Source organism: Pantherophis guttatus, chromosome 3 (genome assembly GCF_059756535.1).
Source record: "Pantherophis guttatus breed Tessera chromosome 3, ASM5975653v1, whole genome shotgun sequence".
Classification (NCBI taxonomy): domain Eukaryota; kingdom Metazoa; phylum Chordata; class Lepidosauria; order Squamata; family Colubridae; genus Pantherophis; species Pantherophis guttatus.
This window is the reverse complement of record NC_142065.1, coordinates 163,113,210-163,133,875: the sequence shown is the minus strand read 5'-3', so window position 1 is coordinate 163,133,875 and position 20,666 is coordinate 163,113,210. Positions and strand designations below refer to the sequence as shown.

Sequence of the window (20,666 nt, the reverse complement as noted above, 5' to 3'; positions counted from 1 at the left end):
CTCAATTGTGGTCATAAGCTGAAAACTATATATTGCTTCTGAAATAAACACTGGATTAAACATGATTGAATGCAAGTCTAAAGACTACCTCAAACAATGCATGACTGTACATCTGGGATGCCCCTTAACGTTGAAAAGGATTCAAGAGACAGTTAGGTTAATAGATACTTGCAGCTTCATCAGTAACAAGATTTGTATCCTTGACAATTCACAGAAAATCCATTAGAAATTATGAAAAGGATTAATTTTCTTAGAGAAATCACTTTTAAATGAGACATAATTCCAGTGCTGAAAGCCTTTCTTTTCAGTAAATCTTGATAAGAAGATCCTGTGCAATTTGTGGCTGTGAAAAGGATTGCTTTTTGGTCTGAATCAATTGCCAAGAGCTTGACATTACTGTAAAGTACATTTATTAAAGAGTGTGCAATTCAATTTGGTAATTTTGCAAACACTGGCTATTATTGGAATGAAAATGTCTGCTTGACATTAGACTGCACATGATTTGATAACATTTTGTAAAATATATTTGCCTTCCCAGGGGTCATTATTTTGGTTTGATGTTTAACTCATTTCCCATTCTTAATTCATACTTTGGAAAGAGTGATCTGCAGACAGTAAATTATTGGGTATCTTCAACTTCCTATCTGATCAATGTTAGGTCAGATCCTTTTGCAGCTTACATGTCAATTGTAAGCATCAATACACCTGTCCAGAGAAAAATGCCAGCACATGTCATGTTTTTTTTAAATCGGCTGCTAAACTGAAAGGGTTCAATCTTTGGTGCTCAGTTATACAAGCAGTACAGTATTTTACTATGCATTTCATTCTTCATTATAAACATTAGGCTCTTACTTTTGACAGTTGGAACCTTAATTTAACATTAAATTTCATTATCATCTCAGTGTGACCTACTTCCAAACAAATTTAAGCCATGATTGATCATAAGGTAAATATTACATGATATTCCTTTGGCCATTAAGCATCAATTTTGTACAAAAATATGGCACAGCAGTAGTTTTAAAAAGCTGTCAGTCTAGGGAACACTGAAGTTAGAATATTGTTATGCTATAATTTAATTTGTTTACAATTGCCTTAATACCGCCTTGAGTCTTTGGAGAAAGGCGGCACACAAGTTGAACAAATAAATAATTAAATATAATAATTAAAGCCAACCAATTCTGGTTTGTTTAATAAATTATAAGCAAACTGTGGCATAGCACACTTTGCACTTTGCAGATAAACGCACGTTGCACTGTATTCTCTTCTTTTAGCATGGGAAAATGCCTTTTTTAATTAAACTTAACAAAGTTTCCTCTGCATTATGTTAGTGTAGCATAAAGGGAGATTCGATGTTCGTTTCATTGAGAAGCTAATCACTAACGAGAGCCCTATCAGAAGTGCAAAATCTCAGGCCACCACTATTTCTGTGTGGTCGCTAGGAGTCGAAAACGACTCGATGGCACAATAAGCAGTACATATCTCTTTGACGACACCTAAAGGTCATCTGGATTTGTGCAGCCCTAATTCAAGCCTTTCAGTCGTGACAAAGAACCGTCACTGAAGCAAACTAGCACTCCCTAAAGTCGAGAGAGGCAAGTTCTAAGGGCGCGCGACGTAACTCCTCTCTCCCATTTACTTCAAGACTACAATTCCCGGCATGCATCTGAACGAAATTCGGGTACGCGCTGTACGCGTGGAGTTTCAGCAATCAAGCCGCTTGCTTTCGGCGTCGTTGAAGCTAACGTCCTTGAGTCAGTTTTCTCCTTTCTGGTTAGCCGAGTCGTCAGGCGCTGCCCCCACTGCAGAGGAAACCCTCCCGACTGACTCTTTGCCTTTGGGCTTTACGTCCCCTCGCGCGTGACAATTCCCGGAGCGGCGGCGATCCCCGCCCAGCGAAGCTGTCAACCAGCGAGAGCCGGGAGAGAGAGAGGAGAAGCGGTGGAAAGAGGGAGCGCGCGGAGGCGGCGTTTGTCTTGGCTCGCGCCCGCGCGGTTCCCCGCACGGCTTGGCGCGCGGGTGCTCGAACTTCTCGGCCGCTGTCCTCGTGCCCGCGCCAGAGTTGGCGTTGATCGCAGTGCGCTGGGGGAGCCGGTGACTCAGTTGCTCCAGGGGCAGCGAAGGGAGGCGGGAGGACAGCAACGCAAAAGGCAGCGGCTGACCCTGCGCGCTTCTGCGTCCGCGTGCTTTGCGGGGCTACGAGGAGGGGGCGGCTGCGAGCCTTGCCGTCGCAAGTCCTCCTCGGAAGGCTCCCCCTCCTCCTCCTCCTTCCCCAGCGGAACGTCCTCCCTCCCCCCCCCTCGCCCGCCCGCCCTCTCCTTCCTCCTGGAGTCAGCGAACGTGTGAGCAGCGATGGCGGCCGCCGGAGTCCTGGCCAAGCACGAGCAGATCCTGGTGCTCGATCCTCCCACCGACCTAAAATTCAAAGGTACGGTAATAGAAAGGCCGGTGGACGAATGGAGAGCCGAGAACGAGAAGGCCGGGAAGGAAACCGTATGCCTTCTCTGCCGGTTCCTTCCCGCGCGCAAGAGCCTGAGGAAGGGGGAGAGATGAGTGGGGGTAGCCCGAAGAGGCCCGAGCTATTCCTTTGCCCCCCGCCCCCCACCGCACACCCCCTTCTGAGGCCCGAGAAGGAGGTCGATTCGGGGGAATAGGACGAAGCGCCGCAGTCGCCATTTTGCTCTTCTCTTGTCTTTACGACACCCCCTCCCCGCCTCTCCCGCCCCAATTCCCGGTGGGTTTGCTGTAGCGAGCGGTAAAGGCGGCGGTTCGCTGGCTTTCCCTCCGAAGTCGCCTCTGGTTGCTGCTCCCCCCTCAGCGGCTGCTCGAGGTCCGCCAGTGGAAGGGAAGAGGCTCAAGAGCCCAGCCGCTTTTGGCAGGAGCTGCCTTAAGATCTGGCAGGCGTCCCTTTCTTCTTTTTTCTTTTTTGCTGCACCGCAGCACCCTCCGTCCCTGAGCCCCGGGACGCTCGGCTGCCAGCGAACCACGGCGTCCCTCCTGCTATGAGGCGGGAATGGCCCCTGTCGCAGGCATGACACCGAGTCTTCCCCGGTCGACTTTTCCCCGCCCTCCCCTGTTGCCTACGAGAGGCCCAAGTTGCAGAAAATGCCCTGCTTGTGGACTGTGGTGGTAGCTCTCCACGCGTCTTGTATTTTCAGAGCTTGTGGCAGCCGTCTGTTTTTTTGGTACCGGGGCTGGCCGAAGGGGGTTGCTGCCTTCCATTCAGTACACAGCATACAATACAGTACTGTATGTAGCGCATTACCGCGGCGGTTTGTCCGTGCGGGTATACGACCGTAAAAGAGTGGCGATACCTTGCACCAACACCCTTTGATGTGTCATGTATGTACTTAGTTCAGGGCGTTTTCCACTGCAACGCTTATGCTTTTTTGCATTTTGAACTTTATAAATTGCATTCGTGTTCTGATAGATGGCTCAATTAAAGGGAGTTCCAGCTGCAGTTCGATGAAACGGCGTGGAAGACTCCGGATAACTTTATAAGCCTTGGATGTCCCTTGTATGCTTAATACAGTAAATTCGGATGTGAAATCCTGTAGGACTGTTATATAATAGGTGATAAAAAATGTTACTTTCTGATTGGCTCCATTAGAAGAACAGTGATATTAAATTAAGAGCAAGGTAAAAGGTAACATAAACCAAGATTTATTTTTCTTCTGGTAGGATTGTATTTGTCATTACTTCCAGATTTTATAGATCGTTTTAAAATTAGATAATTATGCTTTTTAACAGAATGAATTAGGTGTGGGAAATGGACTTGAATATATAATTCTTATAGCCCTTTTTGCATTAAATAATAATTCTATAAAAGCCTCCAGAGTAATTTAAAGAAAAAAATTAAATTCAAAAATTGAGTGGTTGGGGATCAGTCTTTTAAACTATGCAAACCCTGAACAGGAAAAGCATTCTGCTCAAAAGTGAATTGAATGTTGAGAAAGGATATGCAGGACAAGATAATAGTACATTAGTTTGCTGAATTATTACAGGATTTGCCTTTCAATTGTTTATAGTTTGGGGAAAATAATGTATTTTAAATGGATAGGACTTAAGAGAAAGTTCTGAAAGCTCTCATATGAAAATTTTACTCATGTGAAATTGGCATAGGATCAAATATATTTTTCCTATAAGGTTCATGGAGTTTATATTTTTATGAACATGAGCGAATATATTCATATTTTTGAACCATCGTTTTATTAATATTTTTAGAGGAATCATCATAATGCAAGATGGTCATTCTTGTTTCTGAACATAGCTCAAATGGTAGAACATACAAATGCTTTGAATATGTGTGGTTCATTCATTGACATTTTCAATGAAAGGAAATTGTAGTGGAATTGTTAAGAGGAATCTTTGTCTGTAGAAGTTTGGCAAGATAGATCATGAAGACATTTCAGTGTAGTGCCAAACATGCAATATCCTAGCTGGTTTTAGGCCAGCAAGATCTACCATAGATCAAGTGATAATCCTATAACACCTAATGGAGAAATGTAGCTTTGAATCTTTTGTTCAGCTTTTTTAGATGGAAGAAGAACCATCTAACAACATAGATAAATGACTGCTTCTCCTAATATATGAACTTTACAGCAATACCAACTCGAGGGTAAGATTTGGTTCCCAAGAGCAGCTAGCCAACTCAATTTCAACAGTACAAGGATTAAACTATATTGTTGTCCCATTATTTTGTAATTTACACAGCACCTCAATAATGGCAACTTTCACCCGCTAAAATTAGCGGGTGGGCAGCCTTCATTTCTCCTGCATGATGACATGGTTATTCTGTCATTATCTGTGGTAGGGATGTAAAGAGTCCTTTGCTCAATATTGTGAAAAAAGGAAAATTGATTTTGTAATAAAAGTCCTCAAAAGCATAGTTGGTATATCAATGACTAAACAAACCAAATGTTTTAACTACCGAGAAATTATCTTTCACTGGTTGGAATGCAAGGATTCACATTTGGCACACATATTGCAGGTTGTCTAGAGAAATATCACAGTGAATTGCCCTTTCATTTCTGCAAAGCTGGCCATTATATTCCAACTCCACTAAGACTTTTTGAGGCAAAAACAATGGTATAACTATTATTTGGGATTCCAGTGAGGCCTTACACTAACTGCAGCCCAGAGGATACAGACCAAGTTCTTAAGATTAATCATGCAAGTCCCTAAATGTGTGTCTAACTCAGTTTTAAGACTAGAATGAAGAATAGGATAGAATTTGGATCATTATTTTTAATTACAGACTAAAAGTACTCTTTAAGCCAATAGGCCTAACATCCCTCATTAACAAAGATCACTTCCAATCTATCCTATGGCTTTTGTAATGAGCCAATACAAAAGATGGGCTATAACCAAGTAAAAAGATCACTGAAGGAGAGCTTTCTTGATGTAGGATAGTAATATGACATTAGTTTAGCACAAAGGGTACATAAGTTTTGGAAACACTTCTGCCACCAAACCAATTATTGTTAATCTCAATCAACAAACATTGTAAAACATTTGCTCTGGCCAGATTCAATTCCCTTCAGCAGTAATCGATGGTAAATATATTTCCACAAATATCTTTGCCCCGTAACTCCGATACCATAGATAATGTTTAGTATGATAGTAATACTTTCCCTTCTTTTCATCCTCCTTAATTCTTACAGTTTATTTTAACTGCCATGTTTAATGTATATTATATTTTTTATATTATATTTTTTATACATACCTACATATATACATACATATGCATGCTTGTCAAAGACCTCAATAAAAGTTTTACCTATGTGTTATACACATATGTAGTAAGTTTCACTGAACTCATGTTAAATGCTTTGGAGAAAGCACATTGAATTCTGTGCCAAAGCAACATGTAAGCTTTGAGTGGCTCACAAAATATGTGAACATTAAAAAAATATAACTAAAAAACAGGTTAAAATTATAAAAAATTCAAGCAAACTATAATGATTTCTGACTTTCTTTGGTAGAGCTATGAATAAAAAAATAAACTTTTAGTATAAGTTTAGCATTTGTTTACATTATTTCTTTAATCCTGTGTAATTCTAATTGTCAAATCATTGAAATTCCCTTGTATATGTTTCACAATTTTTCCAGTGTTATATACCAGGAATATATCATTTTATAAAAATTCTCAAGATTATAATTTAATGTAAATTTAAACCCTTTCTTCCCCAATACTCTCCCATTGACCAACCTATATATTATATTTATTTTTGTCCATTTTATTATACAGTCTTTCACTTGTTTATCCTGTTTTAATTTTCAATAAAAGTTAATATATTTTATCAATAATACCATCATTTATATACAATTCAATATTAAAATCAGTCTTAGCATTTTCAAATTCGTTAGTCTTGTCAAGTTCCAATGGCATGTAAAGTCTTCCAACTCCAGGTTTTCATTTAAATACTCCTTGGGAAAAATGTAGCAGATCAGCGTTTAAGTGCAATTTCCCTTCTAATAAAAGCTTTTTAGGGTGACAGGAATTTTAGGAGACACTTATGATTTATGCCAATTCAAAATTTTCAGTAAAGTATGCCTAATAAAATGATTTAAAATTTTTACATTAACTTTAACTTTATCATATCCCAGTAGCTGTGCCAACAGGTCTTAAATCATGTTCTTCCAATTCCAATAGCTGCCTATTTCTTAAAGTCATCTACTCTTTTACCCATATTAAACACCAAGCTGCAAAATACAATTTCAAAATCTCGTCTTCTAACTCCTCTCTTTCTTTAGCATCCTCCAGCAGTTTGTATTTAATTCTCAGTTTCTTGCCTTGCCAAACAATTTTGGAAATACCTTTTTTCTGTTGTTTAAATGTTACATCAGTGGTACGTATAGGTATTGTCTGGAATAAAAATAACATTCTAGGTAAAACATTCATCTTAATCACAGAAATTCTTCCCAACAATGACAGTTGCAATTTTTTCCATCTCAACCTATCTTTTTTAACTTCATTCCATATTTTAACATTATTTTGAAATAACATGCAATTCATATTTTTCTAGTCAAATATTTAACCTTGTTATAATAATTTTTAAAACCTGATTTTTTTCATCAGATTGTCTTGATCTTGTTTAGTCATATTTTTACCAATATCTTTTTTAAAAATTAATCTTAAAACCTGCTAGTACACTAGAATCTTTCAATGTTTTAATCAAAAACTCAATCCCTTTCAGAGGGTTTTGTAAAATCAAAACCAAATTATCAGCAAAAGCTCTGAATTTAAACATCTTTTTTAGGCCCATTATCTTCTCATGTTGTGTAATATCACTGTTCAAAACTACAAGAACCAAAATAAACAACAAAGGGGACAGCAGACAACTTTATTTCATTCTGGATATCAAATGATTTAGTCAAATTAATTTATTAAATTAAATTATTAATTTAATTTAATCTAATTGTATCCTACCTTTATTGTTTTTACAAATAACTCAAGATGCCAGACATGCAACATACCTTCCTCCTCCTACTTTCCCTACAACAACCCTGTCAGGTGATTGTCTAAAACTTTCTCTGTTCTAAGAAAATTAATGCAGCTTGATTTCATTACATTGTTTGGCTATTCTTTCCAAGATTCTCCTTGTAGAATGGAAAATATTAAATAATACCAGTATTAAAAGTTTTAAAAACTTTTAAAAGTTTAAAGCGTTTAAAAAGATTTAATCCTGTTTTCATAATTTTGAAAACCAGTAGCAACACAATTATTAATGGGTTTGACATAATACAAGAATTTTAGATATTTCAAGTAAAGTTAATTACTAATTTTATGTTACATAAAGTAACTTTTTTTATTAAAGGGAATTGGTTGAAACACACATTCTGTATTACCTTTTTGTTTAATTAATCCATATAGGATATTCTTACAGATTATTAGTATATATGCTGGTTTATAACTACTAAATATTCATTGTTAGCTTGAAGTTGAGATTTTCTGTGAACATTGAATACGTATTCAGGAGTATAGCTCACATTTGCTTGTCGTATTAATAATGAAATATATAACTGCAAATACAGTTGGTTACACAAGTGTAAAAAATATTTAACCACTAAAAATAGTGATATAAGAATAACTAGCATAGTTGGAGCCATGGGTAATGGAAAGATGTTGCTACCAATCCCCTTCTAGCACACCCAGGAACTGTCCATACCCTTATTAGATTTAGAGAGCTATGACTATGGTGTAGCTTTCACAGGAGCTACAAAAGTACCTCTCTTTTTCCATGGGGGTTTTCAGATTTATTTATTTTACAGCTCCCGGTATACCAAGAACGATATTATTGGTATACTTTCCTTTGCCAAAAAGTTAAGATTCGAGAGAACAAAAGTGAAATATTAAATTTAGTTGCTAAAATGCAAAAATTGCTTATTACATAGCAAATGTATGTCTATAAAATTTTAATTTGATTGGAAAATAGCTGTTAAGAATAAATAGACCCTAACCGCCCATTATAAATACTTGCTTCTGAATCTCTAATAATACAAAAGAAAATAGGTCTACATGTAATAGAAGAAGTAGGTTTAAAATATCAGTTATTAAACATTTGGCAGTGCTGGTGGAGAAGTTAATTAAGTTATACCATACATAGCAGATTGATGTGTTGCGTCTTAAGGATTTCTGGTTATTCACAGTAACAAACTAGGAAAATATCCATAAAACAAAAACATAGAATCAGTAAAAATGTTTAGGACAATAACCTGCCCCAATGTTTTAACAGTTGTTATTAATCTGTGTTCTTCAAATTGCAAGCAATATACAATTCTACTCTTAAATGCCTTAGACTGAATGAATATAAGAATAGATCTAAGCAGTTACATAATAGTACAGTTACATTTGTAGTGAGAGATGTGGTTCTTATAGCCCAAGCAAATTAACTCAACTGCAAGACTGAGCACAATAATAATTATGATGCAACTTTTTATAGCATCACTTTCTAGTTCTAACAACTTTGAGGTTTGTGGCCAGATAACAGCAGCTTAATTGCCTTGTGAGGAGGTGAAAACATAATCATTAGTCTTAGTATTTAAAAATATTAAAAATAAGGAAAACTAAAACATTTTTTACCTTGGATACCTAAGATAAGGTGTTTAAAATGCTATGGGAAAGCAGACATAGATCCAAATATGAATCTGAGGCACAAAGAAGTTAAGATGGAGCAAATCATACTTTAGTTATAACAAATTTTCTCTAACCTGATTCTCCAGTTAGCTGGTCCTTACTCCCTCAGATTGCAACCTTCAACCAAAGTTTTAGAAGCACTTCTTTGTAGCTCCTTTTAACTCACCAGTTTTATGGGTCATGGTTCAACATTTTTTCTCTCTTCAATCCAGACACCTAACATTGCTGTTACCATGGTTTCCAAACAAATCATCCCTGGCTCCATAGAGTCTTTGCCTGTCCCTCCATAAGCAGGCCTTGTTCTCTTCTCCTTGAAGATATTCTTGATTCCAAGTCACACACTCATCTTTAATCACAGAGAAAGATTGTTAGCTCTCTCCTGGAAACTAGTCCAGGACGGTCATGTGACTATTTCCAATCTCATTGCTTAGGTTTCTATACACCCTTGCTTTTTCCTTCTAGATTACTAGTGCAAGATTTTTATCCTGCATTATTAATATATAACTCAAAGCTGCAAACATACTTAATACTCATGCCTTCTATTTTCTCCACAACAACAACCCTGTGAGTTGGGTTGGAATGAGAGAACAAGACTGGCCCCAAGTCACCCAACTGACTTTCATGCCTAAGACAGGGCTAAAATTTATAGTCTTAACTACTACAGATAGTCTTCAATTTATTATCAGAATTGGGATTGGAATTTTGGTTGCTAAGCAATGCAATCATTAAGCGAATCATCACATGACCAGACATGATTTTATAACCATTTTTGCTGTGGTTAAGCAAATCTCTGTGATGCTTAAGCAAATCACATGGTTATTAAGCACATCTGGCTTTCCTTATTGACTTTACTTGTTGGAAGTTGGCTGGGAAGATTGCAAATTATGATCGTGTAACCACAAGACACTTCAACGATCATAAATGTTATCTGATTGCCAAATTGTGATCATGCCACCATGGAAGTGGTGCAACAGTCATAACTCAGAATGGATCGAGACACTTTTTTTCCTGCACCTTCGTAACTTCAAATCATCATTAAATAAGTGGTTCTAAATCAAAGACTACATACATACCAAATTGGCTCCATCAGATGTTCTCTTTCTGAAGATATAACGCTGATTGTTCTTTTCTCTACAGACAACAGTTTTTGTCGGCAATTTTGAAGAAAGGGGAACTTATTGAGCAAACCAGGGCAAGATTCTTCTTCTCTATCACCCTTGAGGCTTCAATTTTGTAGTCATTATGAGCTTTCCTGCCTCTCTGGGATTGAATATTGGTTATATAATTCAATGTACAGACTGAAGGAGTTTCCTATGGGGTTTGCCTGATCAACACAGTAGCATATATTTTAAATATTTTTAAATTTGGAAGCTAGAGCTGATGATCGTATTGATCTAATGAACACCTTTTATAATTTCCAGGTGGCAGTGCTTGAATGTGGAGTTGGCTGAAGCAAGCAATTTATGTTATGTATAACTTGGGAAGATGATATATTTTGAGATAATTTTATTTAATGTTTAAAAGCACATTAGAAATCTGAAAGCATAGTATGCTCTTAATTTGATGCATTTGATAGCATTAAAGATGGCTTTCGTGCTACTTACTAGTCCTGGTCAGCTCAGCGTAATATTTTCCACATTTTAATACTCACCACATTTTGTATAGCTTCTAACATAATAAATGCCCAAATAGTTGGTTGGATAGTGAACATGAATAAATGTTGTAGATTTTAAAACTAATCTAATTCATTCATTCATTAAATAACATTTTAAGTAGTTTTTAAAATCTTACAGGTAGTCCTCGACTTATGATTGCAATTGAGACAGGATTTCCCATTGTAAGTTGTTCTGGTTGTTGAGGCACCCACATGACTGGATCTGATTTTACAGTATTTTTTGTGGCAGTCATTAAGTGAATCACTATGGTCATTAAGTGAATGTCATGATCTTAAATTGGTACACTTATCATCTCATATCTCTGTAGTCTCCCCTTTCCTCATTATATTTGGTACTATGCACCCATTGAATATTGTTACCGTGTTTCCCCGAAAATAAGACCCTGTCTTACACTTTTTTGAACCCTGAAATAAGCACTTGGCCTTATTGCCATGCGCTCAAAAGCCCAATTGGGCTTATTATCAGAGGATGTCTTATTTTGGGGAAAACAGGGTAGATTTATTATTTAAACAATGTGTATGGCCATCCAATTCATAAAATGCAACTCTAGACAGCTAATTTACGATTAAAAACAAAACAAGGTATACCATAAATATAAAAGAACCACAGTAAAACTGTATAAAGCGCCAAACAAAAAAAATAAATCAAAATCTTGATTTAAGTTTCCTAATAGGCTTACCCTACATCCTAATCTAGTGCTTGGGAAAGCTTTGCTTTTAAAGTTTTATGGAAGACAGCAGAATCAAGGTTATCTGTATTGTGGCTGGTCTGCTATTTTAAAGGGCCTGTGCCATGACAGAGAAGGCATGCTTATTGGGCTTTATTAGAAGTCACTGTTTCATGGAGGGGATCCAAAATTTGACTGTTCTATCTGACACTGTAGGAAAGCAGAAATATTTGAAGATAGATGGTTCTAAAAATAAAGTAGTTCTGTGCTATGAAGGGCTTTATAGGTGATAACCAGTACCTTGAATTGCAGTAGAAATTACAACAAGCCAGTGCATCTCATGAAATAGTGATGTTAAATTGGCATAATGTGCTATACCCAGCCATGGTACATTCTGGACAACCGTAGTTTCCATATGATGTTCAAGGGATGTAGAGCATGTTGCAGTAGTCTGAGATATAATCAAGGCATAAATGTCTGTGAACTAGGCCTCCCAATCCAGGAATGGACACAATTGATATACAAGATGGAGTTAGGCAAAAGGATCTCTTGCTCCTGGCTGCTACCTGCTGCAAACAGGAATTGTGAGTCCAAGAGGAACCTGAAATTGTTATCAAGTTCTGTCTAGGGGAATGCTAGATCTAATGATGGAAAGTCTTCAAATTTGAGAGGGGTGGGGGGAAGGGATCATGTCACTAAAATCCACTGTCATTCCTTTTTTGTTGGGTTGAGCAGAACTTGTTCTTCCATATCCAGACGCCGACAGCTTTCAGGCTCTGGAAAAGAACTTAATTTGATTGGGCAGGGATAAAGATATAACATTACATATTATTAACATATTGATGATACTTAACCCTGCGCTAACAAATAGTCTTAGATGTTAAATAGGAGCAGAGAGAGAAAGTGGAACTCTGAGGAAATCTGTAAAGAAGGAATGCAGAGCTAAACTCCTGTTAACATCAATCTGAACCGCTCTGGAGGAGAAAGAACCATGTCATTGATGGTATCAAAAGTCACTGAGGGATGGATCAAGGTGGGCCAGATGAAAACTCCATTCCACTCCTACTATGGATCATCTATAGGTATGATCTGTGCTGTTTCAGTGCTACATCTGATCTGAAACTGAAAAGGATAAAATAATCCATAACCTGAAGGGTGGTCTGTAGCTACAAACTGATTACCTCCTCAACAGTCTTCCCTAAAAAGGAAGCCTAACCCTAATCCTAACCTTAAAAAGAGAATGTTGCAGGCAGGATGAAAATTGTCTAGGATTGTTGGATCCAAGGATGAAACTTGGAGGAGGGGGCAGACACCTGCCTCATTAAGAACTGGCAAGCTACTGCTTCCTTCAAGGATTCATTCACCACCACTGAATGCAAAAATATTTTGTCTCCCAGCAGACTTTTTAATCAGTAAGGAGGGACCTGGAACTGATTCATTAGCTGGCTGCACTTAGCAGCCCCGAGAATCGTGTCTTTCTCAGGGCTTATAGCCATGATGGTGAACACATGCCACAGATGGGACGCAGCGCCGTCTCTGTGGGCACATGAGCAATCGCCCCATCTCAGCTCTGCCACGCATGCATGCACACCTCCCATTGGCCAGCTTGGTCTTTGGGTCTCTGGTGTGCATGCATGGGGCAGGGTGCACATGGGGGTCGCACATGCATGGTCATGTTGCATGTTGGCTGTCCGTGCATGCGTGGGGTGCATGCACATTGCATTTTGGGGGTTCGGGCGCATGCATACATGCGTGTGCTTTGGGCATGCGGTCTGGAAAAGGTTAGCCATCACTGGCTTATAGGCTCAAATTCTTTTCAAGTGTCTATATTTGACAAGGCTATGGTGAACTCCATGAGCTTGCACAGAATCCAACTCAGAGTAGACGGAAGCATATCCAATAATTACATGAAAACAGTCTTCACAGAGAGCCTGCAGCTCAGACCCATCCCAACCTAGGTGGGACTTGACCACTTTGAACAGGGTTGCCTCTCCCAGACATCCTGCCCTAGAGATACTTAGCTTGGATATATCCCATTGCTTGGACTCTCCAAGCAGTGCACAGAAGGTACATTGGACTTACCTGAACGTTCGTTCTATGTGTGCTGCAGGAGAGTCCAACCCCGCCCTGGTTCCATCAAGGTCCAGTGTCCAGGGGTGATTGTTTCTTCATACTGGCTACGTCATCTCTAGGTCCAAGTCTTCGTCGAAAAACTGAAGCTCAGCCAACAGGAAGAGGCATGGCCAAACAAATTCCAACTCAGTCTCTGGTCAATCAGACGAAGTTAACCCATTGCTTGGACTCTCTGCAGCGCACATAGAATGAACATTCAGGTAAATCCCAATGTTCCACCTCAGATATGCAGATGATACCACTTTAATGGCAGAAAGCGAAGAAGAACTAAAGAGCCTCTTGGTGTGGATGAAGGAGGAGAGTGCAAAAGTTGGCTGGAAACTCAATATTAAGAAAACTAAGATCATGGCATCCGGCCCTCTAAATTCCTGACAAATAGATGGGGAAGAAATGGAGGTAGTGACAGATTTTATTTTCCTGGGCTCCAAGATCACTGCAGATGGAGACTGCAGCCAAGAAATTAAAAGACGCTTGCTCCTGGGGAGGAAAGTTATGGCAAATCTAGACACCGTACTAAAAAGCAGAGACATCACCCCAAAGTGTGTAGAGTCAAGGCTATAGTTTTCCCAGTTGCAATGTATGGCTGTGAAAGTTGGACCATAAGGAAGGCTGAGTGCCAAAGAATTGAGGCTTTTGAACTATGGTGCTGGAGAAGACTCCTGAGAGTCCCTTGGACACCAAGACGATCAAACCGGTCAGTCCTAGAGGAGATCAATCCTGACTGCTCTTTAAAAGGCCAGATCCTGAAGATGAAACTCAAATACTTTGGCCACCTAATGAGAAGGAAGGACTCATTGGAGAGGGCCTAATGCTGGGAAAGATTGAGGGCAAAGGAAGAAAGGGACGACAGAGAACGAGGTGGCTGGATGGAGTCACTGAAGCAGTAGACGTGAGTTTAAATGGACTCCAGAGATGGGAGAAGACAGGAAAGCCTGGAGGAACGTTGTCCATGGGGTCTCGATCAGTGGTGGGTTCCTCCCGGTTTGGCCCGGTTCTCCCGACCGGTAGTGGTGATGATACATCACTGAACCGGTTCTGCCCCCCCGCACCTCCCCCACCACCCCACGTTATTCTTACCTTTTATTTGGCCCCACCCCCAATCTATTGCTGCCTCCTGAGTCCCAGCTGATGATTAGAGGGAAAAAAACTGTTTAAACTCTTGCCACAGGGCTTCAAAGGCCGCCCTACAGCTGATAAGCGTTAAAAGAAAACAAATGAGTAGACCGGTGCCTGCAAAAAATAAATAGGTAGATTGGTACAGCTCTGCAAGCAGTTAAAAGCCTGGTAGACCAGTACCTCTGCTAAATCCTAAATAATTGTCACATGACCATCAAGCCATGCCCACAAAATAAACCACGCCCACAGAACTGGTAGTAAAAAAATTTAGAACCCAACCCTGGTCTCGATGGGTCAGACATGACTTCGCAACTAACAACAACAACATCCTGCAGATTAAAAAAATGAAAACATGGTGCATAAAGATCTATACTTTAAAAAATTGGAGATAGAAATAAATGAAATTCTGAAATTACTAATACTGACCTTTTGTAGAAAGTAATTAATATTATACACTTTCTTGCCTTGCTGAAGATAAGTAATAATTTACTGTCATATTTGAGGCCACAGAAGATATTGTTGTATTTCTTAATGAATTTAGTTCTGAACTGAATTTGACTTTTAAATTGTTGTTCAATGCTTTATGTCTGCAGCAGAATAATCTGGAAAATTGAAACCTCTACAGTCATCCCCATAGGAATATATTTGCATCTCAAGATAACAGTTTATGGATCAGTCAAAAGGGGCAAAGGTATTCAGCCAATATGCACCGGTTCAGATGAACCGGTAGGGGAAATTTGGCCTGGGTCGCCGAACCGGTAGCGACCTCTGGCTGGCCCCATTGCCTGCCCCGCCCAGTCACTCCTCACCTCTACTGTGTGGATCCTCGCTTGCGCACAGTCTCTGTTCTGCAGCTTGCTTGCCTGAAGTGCTGTGCCCCAACTGAGCAGCACTGATCTGCCTGCCAGGTAAGCTTGTGAGTCGCCGCCTAGCTAGCTGCTCCTGCCCATCGTCCCAGCCTGCCTCCCATACTCCCTTCCCCGTGGCCCGTGGTCCTGCCATGCTTCCCTGCCTCCCACGTGGCCTTCCCGGTGATCCCCGTGGCCAGGCTGCTTGCGAAAGCCTCCCCTACTCCCTACGAAGGCAGGCAAGCAGGCCTGGCCACGGGGACCGCCCGGAAGGCCTCATGGAAGGGAAGCAAGCATGTTGGGGCTGGGGGCCGCAGGGAAGGCAGCTTGCAGCCTACTGCCTTCCCAGTGGCCCTGCCATGCTTTCCTGCCTTCCATGTGGCCCTCCTGGCAGTCCCCCATGCCTGCTTGCCTTCCGAGATGGGGTCACACATCCAGCCCATGATGGGAAGATGTGCCACTTCCGGTCCGGCCCGTCAGTGGGTAGGTTGGCAGCCCTGGGGGAGAATCAGCAGCCGCTCGGCTGAGAGGGGTGGCAGCGGCGCTGCTCCAGGAGGGCGGGTGGATGTCCAAGGGCTGCATATGTGCGCATGTGCAACCCTGGGACATCCGCCTGCTCTCTTGGAGCGCCGCCACCGCCGCCCTGGAGCTCGCCTTTCTCCTGCCTACTGCCGCCCTGGAGCTCACTTTTCCCCTGCCCACCGCCGCCCTGGAGCTCACCTTTCGCCCACTGCTGCCATGGCTGGAGCTTGCCATCAGTATCAGTAAGTTCTTGCTTTGCTCCCCGCCGGGGAAGGGCTCCGTCGGGGAGAGCTGTGTGTGTGCCCAGACCAGGCGCTTTCTTTCGGGCCTCCCGTCTCGCATGTCTCGGGTGGGTCTCACTGTCCTATCTTGGGAAGGAGGAAGGGAAGGGAGAAAGAGGGAGAGAGAGAGACAAGAAAGAAAGAAAGAAAGAAAGAAAGAAAGAAAGAAAGAAAGAAAGAAAGAGAAAGAAAAAAAAAGAAAGAGGAAGGAAGGGGGGGAGAGAGAGAAAGAAGAGGAAGGAAGGACCACAAACCCTGGCACTACACGTGGCATCAGAAGACACTTTGAAACAGCACAGCAATCTAGGCTGGAAGGGACCTTGGCCATCTAGTCTAACCCCCTGCTCCAGCAGGAAACTTTACGTTGGATTATTTTGGTGCCTCTAACAGAGGAAAATTGCCAGAAAGGAGAAGGAGTTTAGTAGGACAAGGCTGCCATGCAGAGGAAGGCAGAGATAGTCCTTGACTTATGACCACAATTGAGCCCAAAATTTTGGTTGCTAAGCAAGAGTGTTAAGTGTGTTTCACCACATTTTACTCAATCCATGATATCTGGCTCTAACAGTCATGTGCAAGGTAGGGAAGAACATCTGAAGGTGTGTGCAATGTTCTAATGTACAGAAGTTATAGTTAAATGTGTGGCAGAAAGTGGACTCTGGGTGTTTTTCCAAATGCAGTAAGTGAGGTTGAATGTGTATAGTTTTAAAAGAGCTGTGTGTGTGTATATATACATACACATACAGTATATATCAGTGATGGTTAACCTTTTTGCCGCTGTGTGCCAAAAGGGGGGGGAGTGCGGGGGGGGTTGCGCATGTGTGTGCCCGCACTCATAATTCAATGCCCTCCATGCCCCATCTCCCTGTGCATGTGGGGAGGGCAAAATGGCCTCCCCCACCCCTCCAGAAGCTGGAAACAGCCAGTTTCCCGACTTCAAGTGGGCCCAGAAGGCCCATAAGTCATCTGGCATGCATGCTGGAGCTGACCTAGAGCAATGCTCATGTGCCCACAGATATGGCTCTGCGTGCCACAGGTTCGTCATCACAGGTACATATAGTAGATAATGTGTTGGCGAACCTTTTCGGCACCGAGTGCCCAAACGGGAGAGCACGTGCATGTGCGGGAGTGCCAGAAACTGGAAGAGCAGCTCCCTGGCGTGCATGCGTGCGCTGGGAAGCTTAAGCTTCCGGTTTCCAGTGTGCGCATGCACGCCTGTCACCTGGTCTTCTGGTTTTTGGCATGCATGCACACGTGAAGACCAGCTGGCCAGCGCGCACATACCAGAAGCTCAGCATCCCAGGGTGCACATACATGCCTTGGAGCTGCTCTTCCGGTTTCCGGTGCTCCCGTGTGCGCAAAGACCTGTTGGCCAGAACCCAGAAGAACAATGGGCGACAGCTGGCATGCCTGGAGAGATGGGTCTGCATGCCACTTTATTTTTATTATTTTTTTATTATTATTATTATTTTTTTATATGCCGCCCTTCTCCGGAGACTCCGGGCAGCTTACAATGCGTTAAGCAATAGCCTTCATACTTTTGTATATTTTATACAAAGTCAGCTTATTGCCCCCACAAACCGGGTCCTAATTTTACCCACCTTAGAAAGGATGGAAGGCTGCGTCGACCTTGAGCCTGGTGAGAATTGAACTTGCAGTAATTGCAGGCAGCTGGATGTTAAATGCTGCCTTAGTGGGGGGCATTAGCCTCCTACGCCACTCAGGCTCCTAAGCATTTCTGGCATGCATGCCATAGGTTTGCCATCACGGCTCTATACTGTGTAATATGTATGTATACATATGGCATATATACATAGGATTAAATATTTTAGCATTTCAGCCTCTTTCCTGTGCACCTGTAGTGAATGTAAATAGGAGAAAAACAAAGTATATAAAGTATGAATAGCATGGTTTTTGGAGTTCTTTCTAGCCTTTTATTAGTAGCAGTGATAGGAGACATTTTACTTTTTGTGTGGAATGCATTGTGTGCATTTATTTGCATGCGTACACTTTTCCTGGGATTAACAATGTGCATAAATTGTACTTGTGCACATTTCTATATGTAATTGGAATGAGGACTGTCCTGTTGTTGGAATTTTTATGATGAATTCCTCTGACTCATTTTCTCATTATTTATTCCTTCCTACTAGTCAGCATGCTAGCCATAAATCGTTCCCAACAACAACCACTTATTTAGTGATTGTTAGGAGTTATGATGCTGCTGAAAAAAGTGACTTATGACCAGTCCTCCCATTTACAACCATCACAGCCTCCCCATGGTTACATGATTGTGATTCAGGTGCTTGGCAACTGGTATGTATTTACGACAGTTGCAGCTTCTTCATGATTGCTATTTGTAATCTTCCCAGGGTGTTTCCAATAAGCAAAGTCAGTGGGGGAAGCGGGATTTGCTTAATAACCGTATCAAAAGAATGTTGTAAAGTCAGGCATGGTCATGTGGTGACTCACTTAATGATCTCATTGCTTAGTGACAGAAGTTCCAGTTCTAACTGGTCAGAACTTAAGGACTACCTGTATATCAAAAGAATGTTGTAAAGTCAGGCATGGTCATGTGGTGACTCACTTAATGATCTCATTGCTTAGTGACAGAAGTTCCAGTTCTAACTGGTCAGAACTTAAGGACTACCTGTATAGATGTTCTCTGAATACATGTGCACTAGAAAGCAGAAGGTGGACTATGAATGCTTCATTCAGTGTCAAGTGATCAGGAGGGAGCAAGACTTAGAATGGGGCTGTCAGACACATTCCAAGTCACTATCTACCATAAGGATAAATTGGGAAATATATTTTCTGGATTTTCTTTGTAATTCTTACCTATTTGAAATCAAACTTTCATTTGTTGACTTCTGCCCTACCAAATGTGGTCCCATTGTTTTTTTTGTTTTTGTTTTTTTTTGAGAATTATTCTGTTAAAGGACAGATGAACACAGTCTTGGGTTTTTATTCCTTTTCAACATTTTGCTGAGTTGTAAGAATAATACAAAAGAGAAATACTCAAAGATGTCTTATTGTGCTGTAAACTTTCATCTATGGGTATCAAACTCAATTACATCACGTGATGTATTGTGACACATCACAGCGTTTTTTTGCCTTTGTGGAGCTGGAGTGGGTGTGGCCTGCATGTGACGAATCCGGCCCATGGGCCACCAGTTTGATAGGCCTGATCTAAGTGATCAGAAGAGAAGATTAATCCTGTCTTCTGGACATGTGTAACACGATTGAAAAAATCTGGAACTTTTGATTTAAATTCCTCAGTGTGTCTGAGTTGTGCATTTATATGACAAACTAATCACATTTATGAATATACTATATGATCCTTTTGGTAGGTCCTTTGGAAAAGTTTTGCTATCTTGAGGATATTTGTACTATGATAAGCACTGATATCGGTGAAATCTGTAAATTATACTGTGAAGTATTATTAACATTCAAAAATTCGATTATGTTTCATTCCCCTTAGGTCGTACCCAGTATTTGGAAACACTAGTATGCTCAGATTATTTTTGAATCTGAAATATATACATAGATATGGAAATCAAGATTTGAAGAAATTGAAAAGAAATTTGAATGTTTCATTTGAAAAAACATTGAAAATATTTTAAAATTTATATAGAGGTATAATTTGAAGACAAATGTAATGTGTTTATTTATTTGTTAGATTTAGATCCTGTCTTTAAATTAGAAGTTCAAAGTGACATGAATAATGCTGCTTTCTCTCACTTTTTCTAATGTTAACAACCCTATAAGATAGTTTGAGTTGACAGTTATTTGAGGTCTCTGGTGTGACTCCTGATGTAAGTGAACATTCTTAAGCAATAAGTGTGTTGGGTGACTGCAGTCCAATTTTCTGTCCCTGGTGAAGTAAGTGATGCTGTGAATGTTCTTTTGTGGTGCTTGGAAGCAGTGAGGGCATGGATGGAGAACAGTAGACTTTAGCTGAATCCTTGTAAGACAGTGTGGCTTTTGGTGGGCTGCTCTGGAACCAGGAGTTTATCATCTTTGGTCTTGAATGAAATTGTGCTACCCAGACAGAAAAGATGTGTAATCTAGGGGTCCTCCTGGACTCACTGCTCCTGCTCAAAGAGCAAGTGGCAACTATAGCTAAGAGGGCCTTTGCTCAACCATGCTGTGTGTCAGTTATGTTCTTTCAGATTGGTCAGTCATGCCCTGATCATCTCCCATTTGGACTATTGCAATGCATTCTACACAGGCTACCTTTGAAATATATCTGGAAGCTTCAGCTGAATATGGCCGTGTGAGCAATCTTGCATG

The 20,666-nt window shown here is 40.8% G+C and overlaps 1 protein-coding gene across 2 annotated transcripts in view; it reads left to right on the top strand.

Annotated features, from left to right (window-relative positions):
* VAPA (VAMP associated protein A) overlaps window positions 1-20,666 on the top strand; it is a 39,531-nt gene continuing 18,865 nt past the window's right edge. For both annotated transcript variants that reach the window (XM_034429454.3, XM_060682044.2), the window contains exon 1: window positions 1-2,425. In XM_034429454.3, the coding sequence (XP_034285345.1) occupies window positions 2,350-2,425 (76 nt within the window). In that variant the 5' untranslated portion in view covers window positions 1-2,349. The remainder of the gene's footprint in view (window positions 2,426-20,666) is intronic.